General features: G+C 32.3%; 1 protein-coding gene across 1 annotated transcript in view; it reads left to right on the top strand.

Moving 5' to 3' along the window:
- Positions 1-442: 442 nt before the first annotated feature.
- Positions 443-16,858, top strand: part of LOC132741754 (myotubularin-related protein 5-like) — a gene marked incomplete at its 5' end in the record, with an annotated part of 33,306 nt that continues 16,890 nt past the window's right edge. The window contains 10 exons of the mRNA XM_060730017.1: positions 443-543; positions 893-954; positions 2,996-3,191; positions 3,709-3,789; positions 4,335-4,444; positions 4,882-5,095; positions 5,585-5,625; positions 7,908-8,030; positions 10,533-10,565; positions 15,802-15,846. Of these exons, the coding sequence (XP_060586000.1) occupies positions 443-543; positions 893-954; positions 2,996-3,191; positions 3,709-3,789; positions 4,335-4,444; positions 4,882-5,095; positions 5,585-5,625; positions 7,908-8,030; positions 10,533-10,565; positions 15,802-15,846 (1,006 nt within the window). The remainder of the gene's footprint in view (positions 544-892; positions 955-2,995; positions 3,192-3,708; positions 3,790-4,334; positions 4,445-4,881; positions 5,096-5,584; positions 5,626-7,907; positions 8,031-10,532; positions 10,566-15,801; positions 15,847-16,858) is intronic.

Genomic DNA, 16,858 nt, shown 5'->3' with positions numbered 1-16,858 from the left:
GAAGAAGGGTTGAATGTCAATATTTACAACTTTTAAAACCAGGGGTTAAGGGAGGGCTTCAACTGCGCTCAAATATCTTCCAGGTACTTAAACCACTTCTCTCTTTGAAATGCATTAAGATAATTGCTTACACTGATAAAGTATTTTGTATAGAAGTCAAAATACTACATTGTACTTTGTTTACATTTGTGACTTTTATGACAAATAATTTCACATTTAGTGCCACTTTTTTCTGATAAAAGATATCTATTATGTTCTTAAAATCATTGTTCAAATGATATAAAACTCATTTTTGCCATTTTGAAATAAGTGTAAAAATTATCCATTTCTGAAGCATAATGTGCCTTTAAGACAGTCCAATACACAATATACATGTAGCTACATTCTTTGATAAAAAAAAACAAAAAAACAGTGGTGAAAACTAATTTGTTTAATATTTCAGCTGTTGAAGATAGCATTTGATGAGGAAGTGGTTGGAGATAATGTGGAGACGTTTAGAAAACTAGTCAATAAATTTCGCAATCCAGCAAGTGTCTTTCAAACGTTCGCATTTACTGGACACGCCATCTCCCAACCTACGAACACTACATAAACAGAAAGAGAAAAATAAAAACATTAAAGTAAGTTTTCACATTTTCTGATAAGCCTTTGAAAATATATTTATAAATTCTGAACTGAGACGATTTTTTTTTTACTGTTATGTTAGATAAGTAAGAAATCTCTATGATGGTTTTATGGTTTTTGATGATTTTATGGTTTTTGATGATTTTATGGTTTTGAACTTTAGTTGTTTTCAAATTGTTTTTTGATTGCACATACAATATAGGTGATTCAATACAGTATCTAGAATTAATGCCTGTAGCTTATAGTCTTCAATATTGTTATATTTTAGGCATTTTGCCAAAAAGACTTTGATGAAAACTGCCAAGAAAGCAGGAATAAAAACCAAACAAAGTTAAGCCCGAAACCAAAAAATTTTACCGACCACGATTTAGGGGGGGGAGTTTTAAAACCAAAGGGCATCTGACAGCGAAAAAGAAGGAGGGCCCGGTGTGAGGTTTTTAATTTTAAGAAATTTAAACTATTTTAAAACCCTGGTTTTTTTTTTTAGCTCACCCGTCAAAAAAATGACAGGGGACTTTTGTGATCGCTTTTCGTCTGGCGTCCGTCCGTCCGGCGTCCGGCCGTCCTTCGTCCGGCGTCCGGCCGTAAACAAAGAATTTAATTCCATGCAGAACTCTGGTTGCCATGGCAACCGATAGAAAAAACTTGAAATATCTTCTTTAAAAAACCCAAGATAATCTAGAATATTTGGGCATAAACATTTCTAGTGAGTGTCTTACCAAGTTTTGTTCAAATAAAAGCCTAGGGTCAAATTGGCCCCGCCCCGGGGGTCATTGATTTTTTCCCAAAAATCATATAGTAAAAAAACTTTAAAAAAATACTTCTTTAAAAGAAATCCAAAGACGCTAGAGCTAAGATATTTAGCATTGAAACATCTTCTAATGGGTGATGTCTACCAAGTTTTTGTTCAAATAAAAGTCCTAGGGTCAAAATTGGCCCGGCCCCAGGGGTCATTTGATTTTCCCCCTGATGCATGATAGTAAAAAACTTATAAATCTCTTCTTTTAAAGAACCCAAAGAGCTAGAAGCTAAAGATATTTAGCATGAAAACATCTTCTAATGAGTGTCTATTAAGTTTGTTCAAATAAAACCCTGGGGTTCAAAATTGGCCCCGCCCCAGTGGCATTGATTTTCCCTATATGCATATAGTAAAAAAATTATAAAATCTTCTTTTAAAGAACCCAAAGAGCTAGAGCTAAGATATTTAGCATGAAACATGTTCTAATGGGTGTCTACCAAGTTTGTTTTGTTTCAAATAAGAGCCCTGGGGTCAAAATTTGCCCTGCCGGGGGTCATTGATTTTATTTAGTGATAGCCAAAAAACTTTAAAAATCTTTTTGAAAAACCAAAAGCTAGAGTTAAGAATATTAAAAGCAGAAACATCTTCCATTAGTGTCTTCAAAGTTTGTTCAAAATAAAAGCCCAGGGTCAAAATTGGCCCCCCCCCAGGCGAGACATTGATTTTCCTAATATTGTATAGCAAAAACTTAAAAAATCTTCTTTGAAAAAAAAAAAAATAGCTATGTTTAGATATTAAGCATGAACCATCTTCTAGTGAGTTGTCTTTCAAAGGTTGTTTAAAAAAAAGCCCGGGGGCAAAACTGGCCCCCGCCCCCTAGGCGGTGTCATTGCTTTGCAAACTATATGTGTTATATTTAAACTTAAAAATATCTTTTTTTTTTAAAACTCAACAAGCTAGACCTTAAGATGGTTTTGCATGAAACATCCTTGTAAATGGGTGCTCTACAAGTTGTTTCAAATAAAGCCCTGGCGGTTTAAACTGGCCCCACTCTTGGGGCCTATATACAGGTGAGCGACTTCAGGGCCATCATGGCCCTCTTGTTTAATGGAGCTATTAAAAATGTACCACGAGATTAAAGCTAGGCCAGACTGCATATCTGTGCAGTTGAACACTTGTCATGCTAAGTTTCTAAGTTTCCTGCCATTTTAAAATTCAGCCAAAATCATTTATCATAAATTTGGGAAAATTTCAAAATAGGAACTGACTGAAAAAACTATTTACCATGCTAATTTTCTTGCCATCTTAAAATCTGGACAAATCATTTATCATATTTTGGTAAAATTTCAAAATAGGTACTGACCAAAAGGCGAACTGTGCTTATTTTGGTCTGCACTGGCCGTATGGGTAGAATCTTTTGCTGATTAACTAATGGTTAACATAACTTTTTAATAATTGTTTGCAGCACAATTTTAGCTCTTTTATAAATATGCAAGTCTCTGTGACAACTTATATGCTGTTACTGTTTAAATTTTAGGGTATAAATAGAATACAGATTGCAAAGCACCATGCTTACACATAATGTATATATTTTCATACATGAGTTATAAAAATAAAATATTTCTTTAACAGTAGTGGATGAGCACGAGTACGAATCCAATCTGACTGCTGATCCGAAGAATCTGGAGAAGTTATTAGAGCGTGCCGGGTACCAGGACTATGTGAGACAGGGTCTAGGTAGTCTGTCAATAGCCTCACAGAGAGATAGAGCAAACCAGGAACCATTCAGAATATCATCTGTTAATGCCAACTTCTCAGTATGCAGAAGGTAGGTGTAGACCTTTAAAAGTCCTAGCAGTTATTTTATACAGAAATTGCTTAAGTTTGATTATGTTGGAAGCTATAAAAAAGTTTATTGAAACACTCTTATCTGGCCTGGAACCAACCAGTAAGCTGTCCTAAAACCAACCAGTACTTAGCAATGAATGTAAAGTTTCTTGCTCATGGAAATATGGTCTTGGCCCTGAAAGGGGTTGAACCCACTCCGCCAGCCTGCATTAATCACTAGGCCATGCTGCCTCTTTAGGGTTAATTCTGGCATCTGTCAAATCAAGCTCTGTTCTCTGTTTGTTTCCTGGTTTTGATTATTTAATGCTGAAAACCCTATCATTAATAATGGATTGTTCAAAATTCAGAAAAGGGCAAGTCCATTATAGAAAGTATGAAAGATTAAGCGGGTTAAAATAAATACTCGAGAAAGAAATAACCAATGAAGAAAAACAATTTGATGTATTTGTAATAAATGAAATAAGTATTAGTAAGGATTTTCTTGTATATTTTAACAGTTACCCACCGTTATTTGTTGTGCCACAATCAGTTCCTGATGACAGTATACGAAGGTTTGCTCGTACTCACAGACAATGCAGGTAAGTCTTAACTTTATACAAAGATGTGTACATTACAAACGTGTGCTAGTTAGATCCTAGGGTGAAGCCAAATTTCTTTGTTAAAATTGATCTTGGGCATCAAGTCTAATGATCATTTGTGTCTCTTTGCTGTTTCAGAAATCATGGGGGATTAGTAGCCGGTTACTTGAGGAGATATTGATAACTACTAATTATCTCGTAAACTAGTTCCTGAAATATGAATAAAAATATGTCAAAAGCTGTGTAAAAACCAGACAAACAAACAAACACTGTTTACTTGTTACTCTATCTCCAACCCGATTTTAATAGTAGGGCCTTAAAGTTTTACATTATCAAAATACAATGCCCTGATGGTAGTGTAGAAAATATTTCCAACTATTTTAGCCCAAAACAAATTGTGGTTATAAACAAAGACCCTACCCTAGAAGTAGGAAATAATTTTGGCTTTTATGGCACAAAAAAACCTATGGCATTGACCTTACTGTGCATGATGCAGGGACAGACAGTGTTGTTATTAACATAATGTTGTTTTTATATTGTTACAGATTCCCTGTCATTACGTGGAGACACAGTAGAACGAAAGCATTGTTGTTACGAGCCAGTAGTTTCCATAGTAGAGGCTTGATGGGCATGTTAAAGCACAATTCCTCCGGAAGTATGTACATGTACACTGATTATAACTTTAAACTGTCTAAAGATTCTAATTTGACCTCACTTGATGGTTTTTATAGTGATATTGTTAAGATAATGGGTAATTTTTTTCAAGTCAGAATTCAGATACCTAATAATCCAATAACAAACAAGGATTAAAGCCAAAATACAAAAAAGGGAAATTTGACAAAATCACCCCAACCCCCAACACAAAAAATAAACATATGTTTGATGTTGACCACAGTTCATGACAAAACTTGAAATTTGTTAAATAGTAATTCCATACCAAAGTCAGTTGATAATGTGATTGGATTCATTTATTTTGGACGGATCTCTTTTTACAGAAGCAGTTATATATTAGATATATCATGGATATTTTGCGTTATTTAGCTGAATTAAGATGAAATTTGATTATGAAATTTAACTATGAAACTATTTCAGGTACAACAAGTGGGGAGACTACCTCCAGTGTAGAACAGGAGAAATATTTCAAAGTTTTAGTAGCAGCAACACCTAACAGTGCACGGACCGGATCATATAAGACTTCGTTCAGTGACTCGCTAGATAGCCTCGACAGTCTGATGATGTCCGGTGCTACGGGGGAATCTCTAGCTATACCAGAAACACCGGATCCTCTACGTAGAACCCACCATAGGTAACCAAGATAATTGAATAGTTAATATAAAAAGTAGCAGGCATTACTATGTACTTAACCATTTACCCTGTTCAGGGCAAATTGGTTCTTGTTCCAGATATGGATGGCAAAAAGTAACTGGTTTAATCAAATACTAGATCAAATGTACAAGTATCGTTTACAAAATTGATACTGGAGTATTCAGTCGAAAACATGTATCACTTTATTTTTTCGTGTAAATGATTTATAATAATAGTGAAGCAAAAAAAATAAGATTTCCAACTTTGTTAATATCAGTCAAGACATCCGTCCTTAGGTAGCAAAATTTTATAACAAATTGTCAAAGGTAAATGAGGCGGTCTACTGTTTGACAGGACATGTGTGGAATATTTTTTTTTCAATGTTTATGTACATGTTTTAGGAACATACAGAAATTACACTTTTGTCTAAGTAAGAAATAGAAATACAATATAAAGCTGAGATGATATTTATTATGTGTTGTTTTTACAGCAGTAACAAGAACAGAAGCAGTTTAAAACTAAAAGGTCAATGTAAGTATGATTTAGAAACACTTATTAGAGTAATCTCCCCTTTTTATGATCATTGTTTATATCCAAGTCTTATTTATTAATTTCAACAACAGTCAAACTCGTGTTGAATGACAGTATATGATGTATTATGAATATATTTATGTACCTAAAAACATCAGCCTCATTTTGAGGCAATATTTTGGGTTTTGTTAACTATTATGGGATAATATTAGCTGTGGTATTATTTCAATCAACAGGCAGTTTTGGGGTTTAAATTGATAGGTTTTATAAAAAAAGGGAGTCTTTAACACAGGTTTGGGCTGTGTTCACAAGTTTTTTTTTTTACGTTTCACTGATTTTTTTTGAAAACCCAAATTTGTTTTTAATTCAGTTTTAAAAATTTTCTTTGGGGAGAAAAAGAACTGTTTTTTTTTTTTTTTACTTGGGTCAAAATTAATTCCAAAAACAGTTTTTAAAAATTAATTTTTATATATAACTAAAATTTTTTAAATATGACATGTTTTACAATGTAGGCCTACATTAAATAATGACAAAGAAATTATATTTTTGTAAACACTGTTAGCAAAGGGTTTACATCTAAATGAGAACTGAAACGTTTATTGATTTATGTAGTTTTTTGTGCCTTTGCGCAAGAAATTGTTGAATTGTTACATTGTTTATACTAATGATGTAATACTGTTTTTATCTGTATTTTCATGCTATCAGATCAGTGCATTATGGTAGATATATGTTGTGTAGACGTCAGTAACTATAGTACTCTATGACCACTCTATCTCTCTGTTTTTATATATGTGAACCCCAGTACATGCATGTATAACATGCACAATTCATGTATACATACAATATTAAAGATAAAATACATGTATTACATTACAGCATTAAATATATGCATATATTTATTATTATTATTATCATATTATTATATATTTGCAACATTTGAAACGTGTATTATACATGAACTGAAGATAGAATTGAATTATTAAATCTTTGGACATTTGAAAAGGATATAATCAAACAAACGCCCCTTGACGAAAAACACCTTAGCTGATTTATAAAAATAATAGATGCACAAAAAGCCCTTCAGTAGATGGACAAAAGCTCCTCAGATAGATGGACAAAAGCCCCTTTCCAAATTGACAAAAGGTCCTAGATAAACTTTGCAAAATGCCCAAAAATCCTTGAAATTGATTTTGATAAGTTTTTGCCACCAGGATCTGACTTGTATTTTAGACTTTTTGGTCCTGAGGTCCTCAACTTTATTATTGGACAGTTTCAAGGTCAAAGTAGATCCACTTTATGCTGCAGTCAGTTAGCAGAGAAAGTGTTAATGCATATATTCAGTTATTAGGATATTGATGTTAATTTTCATTTATAATGAAAATCCTGCAAATTTGTAATATTTGTTTCCAACCTTATGCATCTTTTGATCACTGGAACTTTGACATTTTTACAAAAAAATTTGCTGAAAAGATTTGATGGCATAGCAATTATTAATGTCATATAATATTATAAGTATTATTTTATATTCTTGAACATAATGTTATGCATGCATAACTTTATCAATATAGGTATAAACCTTTACATATACATTTAATTGACACCACTATTAACTTCTAAACATAAGACATTTTAATTATTTTTCAAGTGTGTTAGCCCTTTATTTTTTCGGAAGAAGTTAGTTAATATATAGTCTATTTCATTAATTATATATGACTTTATTCTGTCTAAGTACTAAGTAAGGTGGATGGATATCTCATCTCTAGAAATAAATGTAGTTTACCTTTTCCATAACTTTTTTTCCCCTCATCATTTGATGCTGAAGGGTCAAGGGCATCCCAAAGAGCACCTTATAATTATATAATATATACAATAATTATATAAGATACATGCATATTTTTCAAATAAATTAGTCAGACATACTGTTTTAATGATAACTGTCCTAATCAAACACATTATAAATACATGTAGAGCGAAGGATAACTTCTGTTAAAAATGACTTTATTACAGATTCATTCCCATTAAATGCACTTTACAGTTGGTGAAAGTATTTGCTTCGATTATTTTTTATCAAACTTCATTATTTAACTTACTTTATTGTTGGTTGTTTGTTTTGGTCTCTTTTTTTTTTTTTTTCCCCATACTCTCTATACTTTATATTATGTGGTAAAAGTGTTGATGGTTTTTTTTTTCTTCAAATTAAAATTGAAAAATTTATGCAAACTGATTCTAAATATAGATATTCTGTGTCTGATACTTGTTTTTATGTTGCTCCCTATGTACAGCTGACACCGGAGATTTCGTGGGTCTTCATTTGTCCGGAGATGCCACGCCCAACACTGTTCGCAGAAGTATGTTCTCCCGCGCAGTAGACACGTTACGCTCGAGCGGCGGGAAGGGAGGCAACCGTATGGATTGTTGTTGCTATTTATATATACATATACTTAGTCTAAGACCTTGTGCAAGTTCTACTCTGTAAAGCTGCCTGTTTTGCGATAAAAAAAAGAATTATATTTGCCGTCTGCTGTCAAATCTTTCTGTTTTGTTTTGGAACAAGGTGCTAAATGCTAGATTAGCTAAATTGTCTTAAAACGAACATTTCCTTTCAAAAACTTGTACTCTTTGTTTCATCTTGAATGCATATTTAACCTTCATTTGTTTGAAATGGTTCTTTCTTGGTATCATGTAGAGGCTTTGATAAATCTGATAATATATTTAGCTGCATTAACTCTGCTACTATTCTTTCGGAACTTGCATTTTGCTTTCTCGAGGGAAGAAAATCATTTTCTTAACTTTCATGCATTATATATATATATATACATCTGTAGCAGAAAAAAACAGATTCAAATTGGGAAAAAAACAAAAAACGGTAAAACTTGCTTAACGTCTTATGCTATTGATCAGCTTTAATTGAAATATTTATTCATGCTGTACAAACATGTAGATGTGAGGCTGGTTGTGACAAGATGGCTGCTTACCTGCACATGAAAACACCCGCTATACTCCCCACCCACTATACCCCACCCACTTGCTTTTATTATTCCACAGATTTTATTATAGGAATCTATTTAATTTACTGATTTTATGCAAAAGCAAACTTATTTTTTGACATTGTTTCTTTTTATTTTCAGTCATGCCTTTTTTTTTTTAAATAAATTTACCAGCAAATTATGCTATTTAAAGTGATTTATGTAGATACTTTTTTTGCAGGCCTTTATAGAATAGAGATTAATATTTGATTTAGTATTATTTTAGTTGATATTTTTCAGCTTTAATGGTAGCATTAAATTAAGAGATACACATCGTCAAATCAATAACAATAACACATTTTTTCAGGAAATATCTTGAAAATTCATCCAAAGTCTCAGAGAAAATTATTTTATTAATGTTATACTCGGTACTTAATTAAGAAGGAGTACTGAAAACAAATTATAAATGTCTTTTAGTATTGTGTAATTTTTAAAAATGATTATTCTTATTTCTGCTTGGAGTACAAATAAATATTATTGTCCACCAACATTCAATGTTGTATATAACAGACAACAACAACAAATAAATTGAGATAAAGCAAATATTCAGGTGTTTGTAATGTGGTCTTTATTTAAATGTTATAATTTGTTTGATTTTTGTCCAGAAAAAAAAAAAAAAACAAAAACACTACACATTCCATTTTATATTTTACCACAAGTATAGAACAGCTCTGCATAAAGAATTGTTTTTCAACAAAGTAAATCATTTAATTTTTTAGTTAGCAAAATTGCCTGCATTGTTGAGTTATGCTTGCATTAGACATAAAATTAGACATAGAACTGCCTGCGTTATAATTTTCCTGACATAAAACTGCTTGCATTGCCATGACTTACTTGTTCGCACATTTCATATACATTGCATTTTGAAAAGATTGCAACGTTTTAATTGATTATACTTTATTTGAGATTACATCAAGAAAATAGATTAGGGAATTCCGCTTTCTATTGTTCTCTTCTCACCGATGCTTGCAAACTTTTTTTTTTAATATTTTTTTTTAGTAAAAAGATAATCTTATATTAACTATACAATGTTTATTATCTTTAATATTTTATTCATTCTATATAAAATTCATTCTATATAAACAATGGAACAATGACTTAAATTAAATAATACAAGTAGAGAAATGCTGATTTAGTCTACAAAGTTTGGTTTTGCTTGGCTCAATATTGTTACATTAATATATTTATTTCAAAAAAATAATTAAAATATAATTGATTGAAAAAAAAATGAAAAATTGAAAAAAATTCTTTCTGTGAGTAGAAATCATTATTATCATTGTTATCATTATTATTTAAAAAGGAAGTCTCATCCAAGATTCTTTTATGTTCTTTACATTTTTTTTCCTAGAAAGATTAATTTTAGATTTCGAATACCCGTTATTGAAAATTTGTCTGAGGTAAAATGAAGGATAAGAGGAAATGACTTGTTTTACAATTATGAGAACTGCAGTGGCTGTGTTTTGAAACTGATGAAATGATACATTGTACTCAAGAATAGTTGAATTTTTTTGAAGAAGTTAAAAATAATTTTAAGTACCGGTAAATCTAAAAACACAGGCGAGCAATTCAGTCCCCTTTAGTACATCTTGTAGTGTTAAAGTTGTCACAATTTAGAATCACAATTAACTTTTACCCTGCTGGTGGCAACTTATGCCACCAGTGAAGACCAAGATTCGTGCCATCTGATCATGGTCTGCTATTCATTCATAAATTGTTTTGAAATTATCCCCAAAAATTATGAATGGTTTTGTCCAGATTGAAAGATGGGACAAGTCCATTTAGACTATTGAGGGTGGTAAGGATTAAGATATTATACATATAACTATCATGCTTTATTCATAGATGCATAGTTTTTACTAAGACGTGTATTACATTTTGCAGTTGGGAAGCGGCGGCTGGCAGCTAGCTTAGATGGTACTATAACACAAACATTATTTTGTCGTTCATGTTACACATACTGTCATATATATAATGCATAAAATAACATGGCTACATAGAGATGTGTATCTTCTAATGTAATCATTGAACCTTTTGTATTTGTGAGGAAACTATATAATTTCAAATAGAAAATCTTGATCAGTTTCTGTGTCCGAGGAGCAAAGGTCACATGATTTAAAATTACTATCCCTTCATCGAGAGAGGTCAAATTCTGCGAGGGACCTCAGGAGTCTTTCATACAAGTCATCTGGTTAGCTTACGTTAGGTCATTGGTTATTTTCAAGTGCAAAAGTTTGTGCCTGAAATAATGCACCGGGGGAAACCCAAGATCTTATTATGCTAGTGATAATGGCATTATGCCAACTCGCCTTGAACATGTATATTGTTGTTAAGTGTGCAAAAAAAAAATGGAATATCTTGTTTACAACTTCATGTTATATGTATTAGAAGGTACACATCTTTTTCTTTGACAGCTTTGAACACCTAACACAAAATTGCTTTATGTTTAGATCATATATAATAAAACAATGTTCTGTCAGAATATACATGTATGTTCTCACTCGATCAACACTTTCATGTATCTACAACTTTCATGTACAAATTACATTACTCTTCTCGTATTAGAAACGTACTGCTCATACTTTTTGTACAGCTTAATATTTATCATCACATGCAAAGAAATCTTTTGAACATGAACAATTTTTCTTACTATGCTCTTAAAAGTAGACCAAATAGTTTGGTAAAATAATTCATTAGCATTTTATATTGACTTAGTAAGATGGCTGTTATACTGGTAGATATTTTTAAATGGAGTTGTGATATAATAAGAATAATGTCTCAGAAAAATATGGCATAATTCAAGGTTTCGGACTTGTTTTAAGGTTGATGAATACCATAATCTTTGCTTTCATGAATTTAAGATTGTAGAAAACCACTCTTTAATAAGATTGTAATTTATATACTCTGTTTCTTAAATCTTATATATAAGTACCACTTTTGCACAAGACTGTGATTTATACCCTCTATTGCCTAAATCTAATATATTCATAATCAGTTAAGTTTATATCAACTTTAAAGATAAAAAAAGTAATCTTTTTAGCACTTTAAAAACTAGTGGTTTCAGTTTTGTTATGTAATCTGTGATTTCTGGAATTTGAAAAAAAGAAGCTTTTTTTCGTGTCTTGTCTTTATTTTTGAATTAACCCCTTTGCCTTTAAGACTTGGTAAATTCATTAAAATTCATAATTTTATACTCAAATCAAATTTTGCTGTCAACTTTGCATTTAGTACACTGTTCTGTGGTGAATAATGCTGAAACTTGTCTTTCAGGTTTTTCTGATTTCACTCCAATGTCAACTCCATGCCTTGCTATCAGCTTCACATTTTGTTTTCTTTATAAAAACATTGGCTGATGATTTTAGTTCTTGATTTTCTTTTTATACCCCCAAAAACGAAGTTTGGGGGGGTATATAGGAGTCACCCGGTGGTCGGTTGGTCGGTCGGTCGGTCGGTCGGTCCAGACGTCCGTTGCATTTTCCTTGTCCGGACCATAACTTGAAGACTAATGGTTGGAATTCAATATAACTACATACAATGGTCAAGCACATTGAGAGGAAGTGCAGTGCACAAGAACCATAACTCTATCTTGACTAATTACAGAGTTATTGCCCTTTGTTACTTTTCCTTGTCCGGGGCATAACTTGAAAACTACTGGTTGGAATTCAAAACAACTTCATACAATTGTCAAACACAATAAGGGGAAGTGCAGTGCACAAGAACCATAACTCTATCTAAAGTAATTACAGTGTTATTGCCCTTTGTTACTTTTCCATTGCTTTCTTTTGTCCGGACCATAACTTGAAGACTAATGGTTGGAATTCAATATAACTACATACAATGGTCAAGCACATTGAGAGGAAGTGCTGTGCACAAGAACCATAACTCTATCTTGACTAATTACAGAGTTACTGCCCTTTGTTACTTTTCCTTGTCCGGGGCATAACTTGAACACTACTGGTTGGAATTCAAAACAACTTCATACAATTGTCAAACACAATAAGGGGAAGTGCAGTGCACAAGAACCATAACTCTATCTAAAGTAATTACAGAGTTATTGCCCTTTGTTACTTTTCCATTGCTTTCTTTTGTCCGGACCATAACTTGAACACTAATGGTTTGAATTCAATATAACTACATGCAATGGTCAAGCACATTGAGAGGAAGTGCAGTGCAAAAGAACCATAACTCTATCTTGACTAATTACAGAGTTATTGCCCTTTGTTACTTTTCCTTGTCCGGGGCATAACTTGAACACTACTGGTTGGAATTCAAAACAACTTCATACAATTGTCAAACACAGTAAGGGGAAGTGCAGTGCATAAGAACCATAACTCTATCTAAAGTAATTACAGAGTTATTGCCCTTTGTTACTTTTCCATTGCTTTCTTTTGTCCGGAGTATAACTTGAAGACTAATTGTTGGAATTCATTATAACTTCATACAATGGTCAAGCACATTGAGAGGAAGTGCAGTGCACAAGAACCATAACTCCATCTTGACAAATTACAGAGTTATTGCCCTTTGTTACTTTTCCTTGTCCAGAGCATAACTTGAAAACTACTGTTTGGAATTCAATACAACTTCATACAGTTGTCAAGGACGTTTAAAAGGAAGTGCAGTGCATAAGACCCATAAATTCATTTTGACAAAAATACAGAGTTACTATCCTTTGATACTTTTCCTTGTCCGGAGCATAACTTAAAACTACTGTTTGGAATTCATAACAACTTCATACAATGGTCAAGCACAAAAAGAGGAAGTGCAGTGCACAAGAACTATAACTCCATCTTCAGTATTTATAGAGTTATTGCCCTTTGTTCCTTTTCTTTGTCTTTCTGGACTTATTACAGAGTAATTCAATAAAACTTCATCAATGGCCAACCACATTGAAAGGAAATGCAATATACAAGAACCACAACTATCTTTAATTGCCCACAACCATTACTCTATATTTCAATTCTTTTACAAGATATTCTGTTACTAGTAACATCCTCATTTCCGAAGCAGTCTTGTGGGGGTATTAATCACATTTAGTGATAGTTCTAGTTTTAATTTCTGTGCATTTTAAATGGCTTTTATGGGTTACACTTGTATTTCTAGAATGTACTGTTCTTCTGATCTGTGTGTTATCATAATTATAGTAAATGATATGGTGTCTGTGCATATGTGTGTGTGTGTGTGTGTGTGTGTGTGTGCAATTTTATTTTCTGCTTGTTTAACAAATGAATGATTGTGGTGTGTTAAGTGTATGGACAAAATGTCTGTAATACATGTATATCGGTGCATTAAAAAAGTAGATAACATTTTTTGTAAAAAGAGATATTAGTGTTTTTTAGATATAATTATATAGTAGATATATTGTAAGTTTATATCATTGTATACATACATTTTAGTTTACATTATCATATGCTAAAACATTGTCATAAATTTCATATTGTATATTGTGCCTGTAAGTATAAAGAGAAGAAAAAAAATTTTGTGTGTAAATGTTCAGATTATATTGTCACCTTAGTGCTGTAACAGGTTATTTCCTTAAATAATTAAATAGGAAGTTAACCTGTTACTGCAGTAAGGTTATACCTAAATTGTTTGAATGGTTATTATCCCCGGCCGAAAAGGCGGCGGGGGATATAGAAATAGTCTCTGTCCGTCCTTCCATCCGACATTTTTGTCCTGAGCGTATCTCAAAAAGTATTTGTGGTATCAACTTGAAATTTCATAGGTTGATAGATCATATTGAGGAGGAGTGCAGTGCACAAGAATAATAACTCTTCCGTGCATAATTTTTCAGTTATTGCCCTTTGTTATTTTCAGCCAGCAGTATTCACATAGGTTTCAAATCTGTAATCACTTCATCCATCAGTTTTCATCACGAAAAGACCTCTTAAAATTGAATTGTTTTGCTCTAACTACATATACATTCTTCCAATGAGCGAACACATTCGGCGGGGGATGGCCATGTTAACATGGCTCTTGTACATGTAGTGATTATGGCATATATATGTTACTAGTATATATTTCCAGTCAGTCTGAATATCTGTGCTGTTTAAACAGACATTACTTTGATGGCTGTACAGTTTTAACATTTCCCATACTACATCTCCATGACATAAGATAGACATTGAATGCCAAATTGGCAGGTGTACAAATATAGCTATATTTTCATTTAGTGTGAAGGTAAAAAGTAAAATTTTATAGATAGGGTTGATTAGAACTCTCGAGTGTCTTACTTCAATTGGGTTCATTGAGTTAAATAGTTCATAGATGAATTCAGTTTTAAAATTCATATCATATTTTCTATAATTTTAATTTTCTTGACTTAGCGTTCATTTATTCCATATAATGAATTCTTAAATGAAATAAAATAAATGGTAATGTGTAGCGATCACGCAAGTGGCAGAAATCAAGAGTATTTTCCTTTGTTTTTGGTCCCATGACCTTTATTATGTCTGTGAACAAAAAATAGCAAAACAAGTAAATTTCTGGAGTAAATAAAGGTCATTGCTATAGTAGCTTTTTCTTAAAGCAAAAGCTTCTTGATTCTTTACCTTTCAGAAAACTTTTTGACGTTTAAATCTCAAACTGCTGGTATATACTACATGTAAATGCATGAATTTCAATGTCTTCTCATATCCTATATATATATGTGTGTATTGTCACCTTAGTGCAGTTCTAAATTTAATACGAGTTAGCCAGTTATTGCACTAAGCTGATGATATATCAATATTACAATGTGTACTAGCCTTTTTGAACTGTTACATGAGAGTTTCACACAACACTGTCATAACTTTCTATAAATTGTTAAAAAAAAAGAAATATGGTATAAACAATGGGGGTCATACCATGTGCTCGCATCCTTAAAATTCTGGTACTGCGAACACTTTTTCAACCGGTATTAAATGGAACAAAAGCAAGTCATGTAAAACAAGACAAACAAAAACAAAAATACCGGTTGAAAAAGTTTTCGCAGTACCAGAATTTTAAGGATGCGAGCACATGGTATGACCCCCTTGATAAAGACATGCAGAGTTGTAATGAAAACTTTCAGAACAGTTCCTGCTCAGAATTACATGGTGTAGGTCCCTACTGGTAAATTTTTTGTATGAACAAGGGATCATTTATCTGTTATGTTTTTCACTGTTTCATGTTTCAGTTTTAACTTTACCAAGACGTCCACGGACTCGAGGATATTTTTCAAGTATTAGTCTCCTATATTTTACTATGCTCGGGAATGCAGCATTATAAACTGGGCCGTGTTTTCTTTCTAATTATCTTTTAACAAGTGTGTGGTTCTTGGTAAACGAAAGGGGTGTGGGAAAAGATTTTCGTTAATTTTTTAAATGAAAACCAAAACAAAAATTGTGAATAAATTAATGATAACTTGTAACAGGGTTCTGAACTGAAAGAATTTTCATTGAAAATTGCAGGGTATAGTCAAAAGTTAAGAGCCTAGCTTGTATGGCCTTCTTACAAAATCATGTAGACTGATTATGCCATATTTTTAGTGGCTTTGTATTCAAGGCCCTGAGTTTTGAAAGTCAGTGTAATTAATTGAATTTTAAACACTGAAAAGACAGAATTGATTAAATTCATACTAAAGGAAAGTCTTCCCAATACCTCGGTTGTTATTAAGTATGATAAAATTTTATCTGCCTGCATTACCCGTTAAAGTACAATTTGTTTGGCAAATGAAATGATAAGAAGTATTTGTATGGAACCATTCACTTGTGAAGGAATAGAAAAATAAACAAGTTTGCCCAAAAAATAGTGCATGTGCCAATAAATTTTTAACTTAAAACACATCAACTTCTGTCACATGACTGGAAATCTGTCACATGACTGGATGCTCTATTTTTAGCTTCAGAATAATTTTTTTCCAGCAAATTTGACACCGTCAAAATATTAACACGTCTTACGACTTTGTACTAGCTACAAGTATGTTGATACTGCCTTCTGATATATTTTTTAGTTGCGGACATGCCCACAGCTATAATGATAATCACCCACTAAAAAATAGACTAGCATTTCCACAACTATTCTTCCTACTCTAGGGAATGAAAATTCTTTAAAGACATATAGTAGAAGGATCATTGGCATCTCCTAGAAACAGGAAACCTTTTAGCCCCTTCCCACAAATATTGTCTTTAACAGTACTCTTTCTATCTGTATATATACAGCTTTTAAGTGATTTGTAAGGTCGATTGCAACCC

Source organism: Ruditapes philippinarum, unplaced genomic scaffold (assembly GCF_026571515.1).
Source record: "Ruditapes philippinarum isolate M1 unplaced genomic scaffold, ASM2657151v2 ctg720_1_1_1_1, whole genome shotgun sequence".
Taxonomy (NCBI): Eukaryota; Metazoa; Mollusca; class Bivalvia; order Venerida; family Veneridae; genus Ruditapes; species Ruditapes philippinarum.
The sequence above is the reverse complement of the archived record's forward strand: the minus strand, read 5'-3'. Positions and strand labels throughout refer to the sequence as shown.